Source organism: Stylophora pistillata, chromosome 14 (genome assembly GCF_964205215.1).
Source record: "Stylophora pistillata chromosome 14, jaStyPist1.2, whole genome shotgun sequence".
Classification (NCBI taxonomy): Eukaryota; Metazoa; Cnidaria; class Anthozoa; order Scleractinia; family Pocilloporidae; genus Stylophora; species Stylophora pistillata.
The window spans coordinates 20,815,752-20,833,205 of NC_142532.1; the positions used below are offsets into that span (position 1 = coordinate 20,815,752).

The 17,454-nt window shown below is 39.3% G+C and overlaps 1 protein-coding gene across 3 annotated transcripts; it reads right to left on the bottom strand.

Annotated features, from left to right (window-relative positions):
- Positions 1-241: 241 nt before the first annotated feature.
- Positions 242-15,969, bottom strand: LOC111347642 (uncharacterized). 3 transcript variants are annotated; one of them, XM_088744439.1, is made up of 13 exons: positions 15,734-15,969; positions 14,024-14,372; positions 13,117-13,266; positions 12,522-12,644; positions 11,960-12,082; positions 10,366-10,491; positions 8,188-8,436; positions 6,482-6,790; positions 4,268-4,519; positions 3,129-3,452; positions 2,366-2,614; positions 1,121-1,464; positions 242-836 (listed from the first exon to the last, which is right to left on the bottom strand). In XM_088744439.1, the coding sequence occupies exons 1-12, from the start codon at positions 15,776-15,778 to the stop codon at positions 1,145-1,147; spliced, it is 2,619 nt and encodes an 872-aa protein (XP_088600565.1). In that variant the 5' UTR covers positions 15,779-15,969; the 3' UTR covers positions 242-836; positions 1,121-1,144. The 3 variants fall into 3 exon arrangements, with proteins under 3 accessions (XP_088600565.1, XP_088600564.1, XP_088600566.1); XM_088744438.1 differs by having other exon boundaries at positions 242-1,464; XM_088744440.1 differs by lacking the exon at positions 11,960-12,082 and having other exon boundaries at positions 242-1,464; positions 15,734-15,968.
- Positions 15,970-17,454: the final 1,485 nt, after the last annotated feature.

Genomic DNA, 17,454 nt, shown 5'->3' on the forward strand with positions numbered 1-17,454 from the left:
TAATATTTGATTCAGCAGTGATACTTACGGGAGAATTTAGATATTAGTCACCCTCAGAGGTTACAGGGTATTAAGCCTGTTCTATTTCTCGAAATGGTGATGGCGCTACGTTAGTTTTCAACCATGTCACCCTTTCCTGGTTTTGAAGAGTAAGAGGACAACCATTTTGATTGCTCCCACTCATTTTACATCAGTTTCTTTCTTCATTTCAATCCCATCAACACGTTTAACAGACTCGGTGTAATGTCAATCAAAACCATTATTTCATTTATTTAATTTTGAGTCTACTGTCTGAAGGAAACAGAAGAGTTGCGAATGTTCCTTTCCAAAAATACAATTCTCAAAGGTGACACCGTCTCACATGTGAAGCTAAACGTGGATATTAAAGCTTTTTATCTGTCTTTCTGTAGCAGGCTCTCGGTCATTTGTTTCTCAGATAACCGCAAATGGCCGTTTGTGGTTTACCCACCCTATCGCTCGTCTTTACTGACTGGAGACTGGATCCGACTTCTTATGTCTCCATGCATCCACCTCCAACATCCCCTAAGACTTATTATTAATATATATTTTTAATATTTTTTGACAACAGGATTATGATCTTTTGAGATCTTAGCCGCTCCTCTAACTGGCTAAAATCTATTAGTCTAGTCGAGCTAAAGGGTTAAGTGATTAAATAAGATAAACAAGAAGTTCAACCTTTGGTGAAATGTTCTTGATATTTGAGTTCGATGATTATATTTTTGTTTCAAATTTCAATCTCCTTTGACGTAGGTTATTTCAAAACAAATATCGATTCTTTTCTGTAGGTTCCAACTTAACTGATATAATTTTTCAGCCTGAAAAATAGTAAAGTAAAAATGGTAGAGTGAAGAGAGCTATCCTGTGAAAAATCCACACTGATTAGCCGAGTAGCCGTTTAAAAAAACAATGAGTAACAACAGCAACAAAAATTGTCAAAACCGAAATCTTGGTAAATCTTGTAACTCATTTACAAGTTTGCGACAAAAAGAGGGGAGAGATGAGATCACAGAAACAGAGCTACTTCTGTTGACCAGGCCTTGTGCGAAGAGGCAGTAACTCTATTAACTCAAAAATGTTAATATACATACTTCATACTTACTTAGACTGCGTAGTTTTGCATTGTTCAGTTTGTTATTTCGTAAAAAACTTCAGTGTCCGATGGAGTAAAATGATATGCTCCTGTGAAAAATTGGCAGTTTCCAGTCGAATAGCCCGAGGGGTTGGAGTACGTGTAGCCACAGTAAGTATAGGAATGTTGATTACTGTTAGCGTTATCGTATATCTTGATGTCATGTGCAGAACCAAAAGTGGGTCCGTAGGAGGAACATCTGTACATGGCACTTTGCTGGTTTTGGTTTTGTGTCAGCTTCACAGGATTGTATCCTTTGACGTTGTAAAGAGAGAAAACAAAAGCTTTGCTGGCTGAAGAATAACCACAGGGACCTAAAATGAAAACAGTTAAGGACTGGTCAGTATTTGTCACCTAAGGGAGGGAAGGGGAGGGGACGGTGGGGGGCGAAGGATTTTTTGGAATGAGGATCACATCGTTTTCAAGATAAAAAAGGGGGATCAGTCCTCATTAACAGGCAGTAAGGAGGGGACCGGACCATGCATGAAATAAAAGGAGAAAATATCTGAAGCGGTGATATCATTTTATCACCTTTTTGACATTTCGTATTTTTGGCTTTGTATTGTTAATGGTAGCGTTTTTCCGTTTTTCTCTGGATTATCTATGAGGACTATAAAATAAGGACCAACTTTATGATTGGGTATTTTGCACCGGTGGCTTTGTTCAGTAAAAACGTTTGAAACTATGCGAATATGAAAAAAGAAAAATTCATGGTGATGAATTCAAAATGAATTTAACTTGCCGAACTAGAACCGAGCACCTTAATTTGTTATAAAAAAACAAATTATATAAAACACAAGAGCATATTTTTACTTTTCAAACAGAGAACTTGAAATATGGTCCAGTGTTTTTCAAAGACAACACATAATCCAGTAGAGCATTGATTAAACATTCTTTGTTTCAGCTGTGCAATAAGAATAGTGTACAAAACGAAACATGTAGAAATACCTCGAAATGGGAATGTCACAATAAAATAAAATCAAAATCAATAATCAAAAATTAAATCAAATCCGAAAAAAAACTTTTAGGTTAAAATGCGTTCCAAACGTGTTTCAAGCCATTTAAAAGTTTGTCTACTTCGAGATCTCAAGTTTTACTGTCTACAATGATATTTTTTTGTCCCTAAGATGTACTGATTGCTACAAGAAAAGTCCTTGACTAATCGATTTGTTATCTTTTCTACATGTGAGGGATGTTTGCTTGTTTGTTACTCACTGCTTGACCAGGACACGTCAGTATATCCACCAAAAATATAGCTGTTCACTTTGATGATTGTCACTGTGGGTCCCCTCCCATCACAGTTACTGTGGAATGTCGATGCTGCCCAGCCGTCAGTCTTTGCGTGCCAACACCTTACAAACCTGCTACGCTCTTTACTGATAAGGACTGGGTCCAAATACGAAAACAGCATCTTCAAGTACTTGTTGTAATCAAGGCTTCGAAGGATGTCAGACAAACCGAGACCTGAGGAGGGAGACGGAAAGTTAAACTTACAGTTAGCAAAAGGAATGGAACAACCCTTCTAGCTTTGATTCGTGGAGTCACTAAAGTGGATAATTTTATCACCCTCGTTTGGCCCGTGAAATAATCTCTCACTACTGATCCAGCAAGTTAAAAAATTTCTAGCTTATCTACCAGGTGATATTATAGGCGATGGAGAGAGAGAATCTTTTTTTGTCAGCTCAACCGCTCTTTCAAGTGGCTCCACCGACTTTGTTTTCATCTAATACCCACAGCCCCCCGCGGCAGCTCAGACTAGTCTTCTCAGACTCGTCACGCAACGTGTTGTGTGACGAACTTAAAGAATTGCTGCGAAATAGACCGTAAAGCGTAGAAATTTCTTTGAAATTGGAGAAAGGTAAGCTATTCGTACTCCAGCAACACATCTCTTTGAGAATAATTCTACATTCCACGAACTGATATTGCCACACGTCTTATTAATTATTTATCCTTGAAAAGGTGTCTTTTTCTTAATTACCTGTTTCATAGAATACTTCTATGTCCGTTGGAGAAAAATTATACCCCCCTGTAAAAAAACCACAGTCTCCAGTTGAGTACCCTGTGGGCGTCGAGTACGTTTTACCGCATGTGGTGTGAGAGTTTTGGTTGTTTCCAGCGTCGTTGGATATGTAGATATCATGATGCCTCCCAGCGCCAAAGGTGGGTCCATGCGTATTACATCTGTACATCGCATATTGCTGGTTTTGATATTGTGTCAGCTTCGCAGCATTGTATCCTCTGACGTTATAGAGAGAGAAGGTGAACGCCTTACTGGAGGAAGAATAACCTGTGCAAGAACCAGCTGAAATAGAAGAACAATGTAGTCGTGGGTTGGAAGTTTGAAGAAAACATAAACCCCCCAGAGGAGAGGGGGTTCATTTTCTATCATAGACAAGACGGGGAGTTTTTCCAGGCTAGATGTTTGTGAGTGGGAGGGAGAGATGTTACGAGTTTGGGCATAAAAACTGTTACAAAATACTTCAATGGACATGGAAAAATATTGGGTGACATCAAAAGCCAATTAATGGGCTCCTGGTAACATTTTTTTTTTAATTTTTATTTTCGTACCCAGGCCCAAAATTTTATCCAAAATCTTTTTTAAAATAGCAAAATGTAAAGTTACCCAAAGTTATCTGTTACTTTCTTCAGATGTAGGCACATATTTAAAAAATTAAAAATGGTTTCGAGAACTGAAAAAAAATCCAACCATGTGAATAAGGCTTCGAAAATATTATATCCGATAAAAAATTCATTCCAAGCCCGCTAGGTTGAGTGATTACTCTAAGAAAAGGGAGTAAAACTTAATGAGACTTAAAGCAAAAGAACCATTTGATCTTAGTCTTGTCATTACTAGATGTTTGTGGATGTAATCTTGTGCTGCATGTGTATCGACTAGCAATCATATCCATGGACGATCTATGTGTGAAGACATCCTGATGGCCAAAATACGAAAAGAAATGGAAAAGCCCTGGAGTTCATAGTAAAGGAGAATCGCTGAAAATTTCATCGAGCATCCTCCTCCCCTCGCCTCCCCCCAAACGCGAAGAGGAAGAATAATTAATAAAATAAATAAAATAAAATCGTTTTGTCTCTTCTTAACAAACTGAATATACCTACCTCCCCCCCAGGACACGTCAGTATAACCACCAAAGATATAATTGTTTACTTTGATGACTGTCACTGTGGGTCCCCTCCCATCGCAGTTGCTGTGGAATGTAGATGCCGCCCAGCCGTCAGTCTTAGCGTGCCAACACCTCACAAAGTCAGTACGGGATGCACTGGGAAGAACTGGGTCTAAATATGAAATCAGCTTTCCCAAATATTTGTTGGGGTCCATGCTTCCAAGAATATCAGATGTGCCAAGGCCACCTGTGTTCGTGAACAAAACTCGAATGTGAACTATAATTACAGACGTCATAGAGTAAAGAAAGATGTTATTCCTTCTTCACCATGGAAGTTTACCACGAAGAATCGAGCTCCAGATCTTCTTACTCACAGCGTGAAGTGCTCACCATGTGATCCCATTTAAACTCATTATTTTCTCGTGAATATAATCTGCAAATATAGCAACTAAATTCCCTGAAAGCACAAAATCCTAATTGTGTGTATAACGGAGAAACAAAAGGCGAAAAGTACAGAACTCAGCCGGACTTGACCTAGTCTCCCTCGCAGCCGTTTTTTTGGATGTCACGCAACGCTCCCCCAAAAGAACGGCTGCTGACAACCGAAATACATTCCTTTCTCATTGTCCTTGCGGTTTGTTCGCGGTCTATTGAACAGACCAATCACACACCAGAAAATCTGAATGACGTAAGGTTTCACGCGAAAATGTGGATGTGGCAGATGATCTAGCTACCATGTCGGGAGAAACACTGAGGAAATTTGTCAATGAGAGCTCAAAATGGGTTCTGTCGTCGTGTACCGGTTCACAAGAGCCAATACAAAAGACCAAACAATTCACAATAGCTAACCGATGACTCCTAAACAAAGAAAGAACAATGGTAATTCCCTTGTGAACCGGTACACCAGGACAGAACCTAAAAATGTTTCACATGTTCATCGTTGTGCCCTGGTAGAGATAGAGTATATATTTTTGGGAAAACTTCTCACAATTTCGTTGAAATTATAGAATCTACGCTTAACATAGACGTCAACTGCTACACCAACGACACGAACGCTAGATTGTTTGAGCGCTTGTTAAAGTTTCAGCGAGCAACTGAGAGTAGAAGAAGCTAAAAACTGAACTGAAACTCTTTATTCGCACTACTTCAAGAGGTTACTACAGATTATAAAAGTCAGAATATATAAGAAACAGTAAATTACATAAATAATCAAAACGAAATACAAGACGCCTTTCAATCGAGGCCAAAGGCTAAACGCTTGCTTCGACCTACAGATGGAGATCAGGAGGAAAAAAGCGCGTGCTTGCCGTCAACAAACCGGGCGAAGGCTTCGAGAACACTGCAATTTAGGTCGGCCAACGTCCCCTACACTACTTGTACTTCTTCATTTGCCAGTCTGCTGCTAGCTGGAGTGAACCCGATTAGTTATGTTCGTGGCTTCTTATCACCGGTACAGGAAATCGGCCCGAATTATCGAGTGTTTCCGCACGTTGGTACGACGCAACAACAATAACAATAATATGACCACTTTCATCGGTAACATGGTCAAACACGAGCGGGAGTGCTTGATATATCAACGATTTCCCGGATCCTGTAGGCAGCTTAACAAAAACATCTTCTTTCTCGACTAAAACTTTTCTAATTGCAAGCTTCTGGTGAGCATTAAGCTCGAAAGTTTTGAACTTTGACGACGCTTTGCGAAAAGCTCCTTCAAGCACCGCCATTTGTTTTGTGTTTTCCACATAAGGATCGCGATAGAAAACGATATATGATTGGACGAGTCTCAAAAGGTGAGTCTGGCGCGAACAGGTTCCTGAAAATGGAACCCGAGCTGTGATTGGCCAAATCGGAGAAAGGAATGTAGTTCGGTTGTCAGCAGCCGTTCTTTTGGAGTAGCATTGCGTGACATCCAAAAAAACGGCTGCGAGGGAGACTAGACTTGACCCGACTCATTGATTCAATTCAATGGCAACTGCAAAAAATATGCATTTTTTCCCCTGATTTAGTTGATATGCACTGATAGTCGGGAATTGAGATATAATTCGTTTGTCACAGTTGCCACAATAACCTGAATAGTATTTCGCTGCTGTATATGGTTCAGCGCATGCGCTCTTAGAATCGCTGAACCATGCTTCGGATTAGAGTTTAGGTATGTTTATCGTATATTAGCGACAGGTTTTAATAGTGTTTTTTTTTAACAATAATTTACCTATTTCGAACAAAACTTCAATGTCAGATGGAGTAAAATAACGTGCTCCTGTAAAAAATCCACAGTATCCATTCGAATAGCCCGGGGGTTTGGAGTACGTGGAGCCGCAAGAAGTAGAAGAGTTTTGATTGTTCCCTGCGTCATTTGATACGTAGATGTCATGCCCACCAAAAGTGGGTCCATAGGAGGAACATCTGTACATGGCGTTTTGCTGGTACCTGTATTGTGTCAGCTTCACAGGATTGTATCCTTTGGCGTTGTAAAGAGAGAAAACAAAAGCCTTGCTGGCTGAAGAATAACCACAGGGACCTAAGAATGAAAAGAGTTAGGGACTGGTCACTATTTGTCACCTCAGGGAGGGTTAGGGTTCACGTTATTGAGTGAGACGATCAATGCTTTACTGGAGGAAGAATAACCTGTGCAAGAACCAGCTGGAATAGAAGAATAATGTAGTCGGGCGTTGGAAGAAAACATAAACCCCTTGAGGGGAGGGGGGTTCATTTCCCATCATAGACTAGACGGGGAGTTTTTCCAGGCTAGATGTTTGCTAGCGAGGGGAGAGATTTTACAAAGTTGGGCATAGAATTGGTACAAAATGCTTTTATGGACATGGAAAATTATTGGGAGACATCTAAAGCCCATTAATTGGCTCCTGGTGATATTTGTTTTAAAATTTTTATAATCATTCCCAGGCCCGAAATTTAACTCAGTCTTTTTCAAAATGGCCAAATGTAACATAACCCAAAGTTATCTGTTACTTTCTTCAGATGTAGGCACATATTTAAAAAATTAAAAATGGTTTCGAGAGCTGAAAAAAAAATCCAGCCACGTGAATAAGGCTTCGAAAATATTATATCCGATAAAAAATTCATTCCAAGCCCGCGAGGTTGAGTGATTACTCTAAGAAAAGGGAGTAAAAGTGTCAGCTTCACAGGATTGTATCCTTTGGCGTTGTTAGACGTTGGAACCTCCTGCGGTAACCGTGGAGCTCAATAAAATCACTCATTGTGTTCTCAAACGAATCAAGCCAACCTAAAGGCCAAGAAACTATTGCCGACAAGTTAAAACACATGCTATGTGCCTGCAGAACTGACTGAAAAACTTTTAACACATTTCCACTACAAATGCCATTAGCTTTGCAAACAATACAAATTAAGTACTTGATATTCACAACGCCGTTCAATGATTGGCGGAGAAAGCTCACAGCGTCGTTTTTGTCTAATGAGAGAAAAATCTTAAACCAATCGTGACTTGGTATATCGCGTTTTTCTCGCGCCTCGGGCAGATTTCTTTTTATCCTTTGTTTTGATTGGCCCGTTTTTTAAACGGGCAGTTGAATAAAAATGAACTTGGTTTGGTTTTGCGACACTCAATAAATGCAGTAAAGAAAGAGAATATTTGATTTGGAGAGAATATATTTCGATCCTAAATTTAACAAATGCTACAGTACAATGAAGCAAGGATATATATATATATATATATATATATATATATATATATATATATATTATTATAAAACTTGCTTTCTGCTTGGTCACCATGACACGTCAATCTCCAGGTGGAAGAATCTCAAGAAATGGGCTTCGGGAGAAATTTTGTCTGCTATAGGCACCAAGCTTGATCCATTCTTACTACGTTATTTCCTTGCCTTTCTAAATCCTTAAAACGCTACACCGAAAAAAGCTACACGGGCAAGATGTACTTACTGCTCCATGATACATCAGTGTAGCCACCAAAAATGGAGTTAACAGCTTTGATGATTGTTAACGTGGGTCCCCTCCCATCGCAGTTGCTGTGGAATGTCGATGCCGCCCAGCCATCTGTCTTAGCGTGCCAACACCTCACAAACCTGCTTCGCTTTAAACTAAGGAGGACTGGCTCTAGGTAAGAAAGCAGCTTTTCTGTGTAGTTTTTGTAGTCGAGGCTGGTAAGAATAACAGAACTATTCAGGCCACCTATACAAATAAACAAAAAAGAGAGAAAAGGTCAGCTTTGCCTTACCTTAATTTTTTAGCGTCATGTTGCATTCGCCGTCTTGGTGCTCGAAAAGCCTGGTTTCACTAGCGACGCAAGCACAAACGCAACTACAACACCTCTTATCACACCGTGAAAACGGCCTCGACGTAAGCATAAATACAAGCGAAAGCGCAAGCACAACGGGATAAAAACATTTTTCATTTTCTTTTGCTTTTGTTGTGCTTACGAACGCTTGTCCCGAGTGAAAAGAAAATGCCGCAGAAGCACAAGGAAGTCTACTACAGTTTGCTATGTCTGGATAATTATAGCACTCGCTCAACTTTTGCCCACGTCTGAGCCTTTGAAAAAAATGGCGGAGGTCGTCGCTGTAGTCTTTGGTAAAAAGTGTTTCATAGTTGTTCGCAACTATCGAGTCTTATATGACCAGGAGTGTAAAGATTTCAAAGATAAAAACAAATAAGCAGAAGCTTGGACTCAAGTTGGCAAGGAAAAATCATCCTGGCTTCTCTTTTTTTTAAAAAGATCCCTAAACCTAAAGCGTTTCATTCTCCTCTTCTTCTGCAACCGATTTCGCTTTCTTCGCCGCCATATTGGCCGAGTCGAGATCAACGGAGCCTTGCAACTAGTGAACTAATTGTCAGGTGTAATGTGAGTCTTGCTTGGCCATTTGAATTGACACCTTGAAATTCACAGCAGATTTGTTATTTTCATCGACTGCGAGAAACACCTCGTCTAAAGAGAAGACCGTATTTCAAAACCCTTTGCTGAGTGACGAGCTGAAATATTTTTACGAAGTTCAAGAATGAGTAAAGGTACTGCAAGCAGAATTTCAGGACGTCTCAAATGAGCTGACAACAACCCAGAGGGCATACCTACCTCTCCAAAAATTCATCTCAAGAGTTAGAGCTAGCTGCAGAGATGTTTGACATAATCAAAGATGAAAGTAGTTTTACAAGCATCGCAACCATCAATGCGGAAAATTGTTTAAGCGTCTTCATCTCTGCCCTCTCCTTTGGTTTCGAGGAAAAAGCCTTTTTAATACAAGCATCGCTCGTAACATGCAGGCAATGGTGATCAGTTTGAACGAAAAAAATAAATGCTGATAGTTTCAAAAGAAACTGTTTGGGGCTGCGTCGGTGGGGGTAACGAAATAATTCGGATATATCAACAAAGTTGAAAGGGTAAATTGGCCACGTTTCGAGCGTTAGCCCTTCATCGCTAGCCCTTCGTCGTTAGCCCTTCGTCGTTAGCCCTTCGTCGATAGCCCTTCGTCGTTAGCCCTTCGTCGTTAGCCCTTCGTCGCTCCGACGAAGTGCTAACGCTCGAAACGTCAGCTTCTGTAATCGTTACGGTGGCCAATTTACCATTTCAACTTTGTTGATATATCCAAATTAAACGAAAAAAAACCTTAATAGCCAAGCTCGGACGAGTACTCTGCCGATGAATTGGACGAGGAGACTATCCGAGAGTTAGCAGAGGGGAAAATCCGAGAGTCAGTGGAAGACGATGTTCAAAAGTCTGTAGATGGAGGCGTCCAAGAGAACTGCCAAGGAAGAAGCATTGGGTAAGAGGCAGTTACACTAAACTAAACACTTGTTCTTGTTAACACATAAGAAAATTTGATTATTTTATCATGTTATATCGTGTCTGAACAAGAACCAAAGCTAAAAAAAAATCGATCCTTCTGCTTTGCTAATTTTTTCTCTATTTTTTTCATGGTCCTCACCCCCCTCTTAGTGCCTGTCCATTAGGGCTGATTCCTCCTTTTAATCTGTTGAAAATCATGTGATTCCACCAAAATCCTCCGCCGCTCCTTCCCACTCCCCCCAGGTCAAAAATAATGATCGAAGTAGAGTTAAGGAGACTGCTTGGTTCGCTCGTGTCTAAATGTTAGTTTTAAAACTCACGAAAATAGCAGCTTGTTCCGTTTCCTTGGTACCAGGGATTGCACGTGCATCGATAAGAACCAATGGTATTGATGCAGTAGGCGTTGGCGTCACAGTCATGTGATTCCTTGGTACATTCGTCGACATCTGAAAGAACGGATAAGAATGTTATGGCCAGAATTCACAGTCGATCGAAAATGACTGTTATTGGCGAGAGCGTCTCGCTGTACACTTAATTGAAGATGAAATGGTGTGGGGGACTATTCTAATTTCATTTAATAATTTAATAAGAAGTTCTTATATAGCGCATTAGAATTGAACTCTATGCGCTTTACAATTGCAATGAACAAAATTTCAATAAAAATCCTATACATGCAATTATCGCTACTCTATATAAACTAACGAAGTATTACGTGTTATACATATATTTGACAACGTACGATATCAAAAATCTGGTGGCTTAATTTTTGAAAAGATAAGTTTTCAATAAGGGTTTAAAGGAGTCAACAGATTCAGCGTACTTTATGCAGTCAGGAAGTTGATTCCACAAATACGGTGCAGCGTAGGGGAATGCTCTTTGTCCATAGGTTTTAGTTCGAATTGGTGGGACCTCAAGTAGATTGATATTTGATGAACGGAGTCTTCGTGCTGGAGTATATCGACTAAGAAGTTCAACAAGATAGGTTGGAGCCATGTCATTTAGTGCTTTGTATGTTATCAACAGTATCTTGAATTGAATTCGTTTTGTGACCGGGAGCCAATGAAGTTTCATAAGTATAGGTGCTATACTGTCTCTTGATTTAGCACCGACTAACAAGCGGGCAGCTGTGTTTTGGATCCGTTGGAGTTTTTCGATGTCACAAATTGGTAGACCGTACAATATAATTTGGATATATCAATAAAGTTGAAATGGTAAATTAGACACCGTAACGATTACAAAAGCTGACGTTTCGAGCGTTAGCCCTTCGTCGGAGCGAATGTACAATAGACCGTACAATAGGCTATTACAGTAATCAAGTCTCGATGAGATGAAGGCGTGTATCAATCTTTCATTTTGCTGCGTCGAGAGGTATTTACGAACGCGACCAATATTTCTGATTGCTAGAGACGACGATTTACAGATGGAATTTATCTGCGAGCGTAAGTTCATCACAGAGTCAAGCATGACGCCCAGGTCTCGGACAGTATTAGATAATTTAATGATGTCATCTCTAATATTGATATTACAGAAAGGAGGATTTTTTGAGAAGCGTGAAGGGAAATGAATGATGTCTGTTTTTGAAAGGTTGCATTGCAATCTGTTTTTCTTTTTAACACATGATTTCAATCTTTCTATGCCCATTATTCTGTCAGAGGAGTTTATCTTTGCGTAAAGTTGGGAATCATCGGTATATATCATACAGTTTAGGCCATGTTCAGTAACAATGTCTTCTGTAGGCGACGTATACATCAGAAAGAGTAGTGGACCAAGTACTGATCCCTGTGGTACGCCATAGGAGATATGTCGAGGCCATTCAAGCAATTTTAGATCGAATCTCCAGAATAAGCCGGGATTGATGCTTTGTTTTGAAATGAATTTCTTTAGGCAATGGCGAGAGTCATTGTTTAAACTTACCGATACATTTTTTTCCGTTTCCAGTAAAACCCGCTTTGCACGAACAACTGTGAGAACTGATGGTGTTCACGCACTTGGCGTTGACGTCACACAGGGGAATTGTTGAATTACATTCATCCACGTCTGAGAAACGAGAAAGATTGTGGTCAGTTTAAAAGAAAAAGAGGGTATCCGCCAAATCATGAGTCTTTTATGGATCTTTCACAGCAATTGTTTTTCACTGCAATCTGTTTTTCTTGGCCCACTCCATGATTGCATTAACACATGATTTCAATCTTTCCATGCCCATTATTCTGTCAGAGGAGTTTATCTTTACGTAAAGTTGGGAATCATCGGTATATATCATACAGTTTAGGCCATGTTCAGTAACAATGTCTTCTGTAGGCGACGTATACATCAGAAAGAGTAGTGGACCAAGTACTGATCCCTGGGGTACGCCGTAGGAGATATGTCGAGGCCATTCAAGCAATTTTAGATCGAATCTCCAGAATAAGCCGGGATTGATGCTTTGTTTTGAAATGAATTTCTTTAGGCAATGGCGAGAGTCATTGTTTAAACTTACCGATACATTTTTTTCCGTTTCCAGTAAAACCCGCTTTGCACGAACAACTGTGAGAACTGATGGTGTTCACGCACTTGGCGTTGACGTCACACAGGGGAATTGTTGAATTACATTCATCCACGTCTGAGAAACGAGAAAGATTGTGGTAAGTTTAAAAGAAAAAGAGGGTATCCGCCAAATCAATTGTTTGCTTCATGACTTCCAGCGGAAGCCAAAAGCTTAATTTTTTCAGTGTACGATCCCTTCAGGGAGACAGATTTCCCCTTCCCCATTCCCCTTCACGCACTTGGCGTTGACGTCACAGACGGGAATTGTTGAATTACAATCGTCCACGTCTGATAAACGAGATAGTTTAAAAGAAAAAGAGCATATCCGCTTAATTATGAGTCTCATGGATTTGCCACAGGAATTGATCGAAAATGACTGTGATTGGCGCAAGCGTCTCGCTGTAAACTAAATCAATGATAACATGGTGTGGGGGTCTATTCTAATCGGCCATTAAGGCAATTTTAGATCGAATCTTGAGAGTAAGCCGGGATTGCTATATGGTTTTGCTTTGTACCGATTATACGAAACTATTCATAATTTCAGTCACCTTCGGTTTTCATGTCACAAGGAGCCAGAACAATCTTCGCGGGTACAATCGAAGAAAACCAATATTTGCCGCTGACCGCTTGTCCTCCTTCGCTCAATTTGATTTCTTGGCAAGTCTCCGCAGGCAGGTCAGGAATAGAACCGAGAGGGACTAAACAAGAAAATAGATGTGTACTGTAAAAATATGTCATGTGGCTATTGTATTATTGTACCATTCGTAGAACCGAGAGAGACTGAACAAGAAAATACTCATGTATTGTAAAAATATGTCATGTGGCTATTGTATTATTGTACCATTCGTAGAACCGAGAAAGACTAAACAAGAAAATACTCATGTATTGTAAAAATATCTCATGTGGCTATTGTATCATTAGGTGTTGATTTTAATGTTATTTTGGCTTGTAAAGGCTGTGGTTATTCATACTGGTAAGAAGCGATAAGAGCTTTACTTTTTTGGCGTTTTCTGTCGATCTGTTCTCCACCAATATGGGTGGCGACCATCAGACTCCATTCTGCTTGTCTTCCTCAGGTCATGTGGTCGCCCGGGTTACCCTTCTCTTCATGACGCAAATACTCCACTGTGATTGGTTAGTTTAATTCAAAGCGGCACACCGATACAAGTTGATGAATTTAACTTCAGTAAATAGACTGATTTTAAAAAGGAAGGAAGGCTCTGTAAGATTCTAATGCAACTCTCCCCGTAATTGGCAGTCAATTGGAAGTCAGTCTCCTATTGTCCCCCCCGTTATACTCCGTTGGCCACCACCCCTCCCACCCCACATATGATGACTTGTCCCTTAGAAATGAATGAGGTTTCAATTGTTTAAAAATGAAAAATTCCACGAGCTAAAATTGTCCGAAACTTACGGCAGACAAAGGGGAGAATTTATATTTGGATCTTGACTTACCTCTGTTCAAATGTCGTTTGAAATAATACCGCTCCGCGTTTGGAACGTAATCGTCGGGTCTGGCCTCCTTGGTGCGGTTATTTAATTCACAAATTTTTTGAGTGAAAACGTAATTAAAACTTTGACATCTGACGTCAGCGGTACACTCATTGTAACAGACGACCCCCCGGGAAGCTCCCGTGATCCTCTTGAAGATGTGACGCTGCAGCATCATTCCAAGTTTTGAGACTTCGCCCACGCTGCATTGTTGTGCGTTAGCATTGGAAAACACCCTACATACAAAGACTACCACTGCCATATAGTAGAGTTTTGGAAGGACCATTCTCTTCAGAGCTGCAGCAAAGATGGCCTAAATTGTCAAAAATATGTTGAAATATCAGTAAGACTGGCAACCCTGCCCTTACTAACGGTATTGATTACTGTCTATCGTATAACTGATCTTGTTTTCGTACCAAGGGTTCCGACCCGTTACGATCTTAGATACATCGTTAATATTTCAAACACACAATATTAGTTTTTCAAGATAAGGAGAACCAGTAGAATATCCCTAAAAATCTGAATGCATAACCATCTCCTTCAGCTTCGTTTTCATCTCAAATAACTTGCTTTTAATCAAATTCATCAGAAACGCCCTGTATGGCGAGAGAAGAAAGCGAAAAACACGCGAGAATTCGGAAGAACGCGCGAGAATGCACGATTACGTTAAAGATGCGCGTGAAATTAAAAGGAAAGGTCATTCTCGCCCCACCTTTCTGACGCGCCTTACGCTTTCTTGGATAGACTCTCGAATTTCGACCATTTAGTCGACTTTTTTAATCTGAATCAGTTTCCTATCGATTAATAGTTTATTCCACATTTCAGACCTCTGGATCTACCGTAGGATAAAAAAAGGAGGGAAGTAAAGAAACTGTGTCTTTTAGCCATGCTCAAACAGTTGCTTTACAATTGAGTCTTTGGCCAAAACAATCATGGTTACTTTCTGCTATTCTTAATCTTTTTACCATGGATTTTGTCAGCTTTTTTGTGTTACATTTAAAACTAAATTGGAAATATCTTTAAACTTTTTGTGGCAAGGTTTTTATGCTGTTCGGAATCAGATAGTTAAGCCAAAAGATGGGAGCCGTTTGAATTCTCATTTTACTCCAGAATGTGTAGAATTAGATAAAACGAGTCACACATTCAAGATGGAAATTACGTGACTTGTGAATATGTTCCGTATATTTTTCTCTCTCCTCACCTGTGAGTCTAACACGAAGCTGACTTCCTATAATTTTTTTGCGAGTCTTGCATTTTGAGTTTAAAGTTGGCAAACTAACTTTTCGGATTCATAAATCAACATTAGATTCGAATCATTACATTGTTGCTTAAGAATTAGCGTACAAATCCTTTCCGGAAAGTTCTGAATAAATATCGTATTTTTTTGCATGTTGTTTTAGTTAGATGACCCTCATATTTAAGAAACCTAAATCGCAAATTCCTTTATCGTGTCGACCTCGCTGCACCAAGACTCGGCAAGTCATCAAGGTGATGAATATTGGAATATATGTAGCTGTGCATCATTATCACATTTTCATCCAGTTCCTAAATGTTGTCCAAAACCGAATTCATCTTGTGATTCCTTATGCTGGGCAACTGACAACTGATGGTGATAGTGTATTAAATCGCATTCTAAGTATTTCTTTTGAATATAATAAAGAAAGATTTACTTGCCTTTAATATTCTCAATTTTCCCGCTTTGTGTTTCTTGAACCTCATGTCTAGATGATTCAAATATATATATGTATGTATGTATCTATAAGGGAATAACTTTTGGACCTCGCTGCATCAAGACTTGGCAGGTGAGATGACCATCAAGGTGATGAATATAATGCCAGCGTTCCTCGGGTTTATTATCCCTTAGAAAATGATAACAGTCAAAACAACTGATAATAACCGCCAAGTCTTAATTAAAAGTAATTAGTCTTCATGCATTGGAAAAGCTTTTTGCCGGTGGGTGTCTGGTTGCATTGTAAAGACAATGTACAGAAACTTTGACAACACGTCTGTTAGGTTAAAAAAACGATAACACTTTACAATTTCACTTTACAACTTCCCTTACAATTTACATTTAACAATGATTTCACATTTGTGCTTTTCGTTTGCCTACTTGTTTTCGCTAAACTCTTTCTTAGAATGTCAGAAATGGCCGTATGATCATCGATTATAATTAAATGTTCCATACTGTATCAATTCTAGATCTTAAATTTTCTGTGAGAGCGGCTACAAACAATGAAATCAACAAATCGACAGTGGTTTAGCGTGGTTTGTACTCCTATCGACGAAGATATTCGTCATCTCAGTTTCAAAATGTTGTGGAATCACGAGGCGGATGATTTTCACCGCAATATCGACGCCATTCTGTTTCGTGTCAGGTTGGGGGTTGGTAAAACAAAGTGCGAGGTTTTATTCCTGAAAGAAACGTTGGAGATTTACAAGCAGGTGTGGAAAATTCATTGCTAATTACCCCTCTCTTTCACTTCCCCCAAAAAACAGAAAACACTAAGACGAAAAGTCAGAGAAAAATGATAATAATTTGCTTACTCCTAAATCTCAGTATTGTTAAACGTTTAAGTTTAAGTCAATCCTTGTAGAGTTTCCACTTTTTGAGGCTAGGTTTTTTAAAATTCTATAAGGATATAATTTCAGAGATTCTTAAGAAATTAGATTGATTTAACCAGTAAACGTTTCCCACCATTTCACAAAGTTGACATGATAATAAGTAAATACATTCCGTTTGATCATATCGATACCAATTTGGGGATGAACACCCAGTGATTCTAAAATTTCTGTCCGTTGCGTGGCAATTAAATAATCCACGCTATTTAACATGGCAATATTTAATCCAGAAAGAACTTTTTCTGTGTTTACGCAGCTTCATCTAGACGCGAGGAGGGTAGTCAGTTCGTATGACAGTTATGCAATCACTAGCCACAGTCGAGGGTATGCATCATTTTGGAGAATTCATTGCTTCTATGAATTATTTCCTATATTGTGGCTATATCCTCTTCAGCGACACTAAACGACCAATAAGCGCGCTCCAAATACACCAGTCATTTTATACTAAATTTAAGCAGGTTTATTAGTTGGGGATGAATTTTTCATTCTTAAACTTTCAAAACAGAAAGATACTAAGGGAGTTTTAATTTTCAAAAAAGCGTAATTACGTTTACTCAAATTGATAGATAGAAGACCGTTTTAACTTCATTTAAAAGTAACGGTAGGCGGCTTATAGAAGTAAAATAATCAGTGATATTTAAGAGAGAACACGAAACGTTTTTAATTAGTTTTCGAGCATTGGGAGAACTTAGACATGCTTTAACTGATTACTATAACTAATGTTGGAAAATACAAAATGGTTGCGAAAAAAGACACGAAAATGACGGTGGCAATCG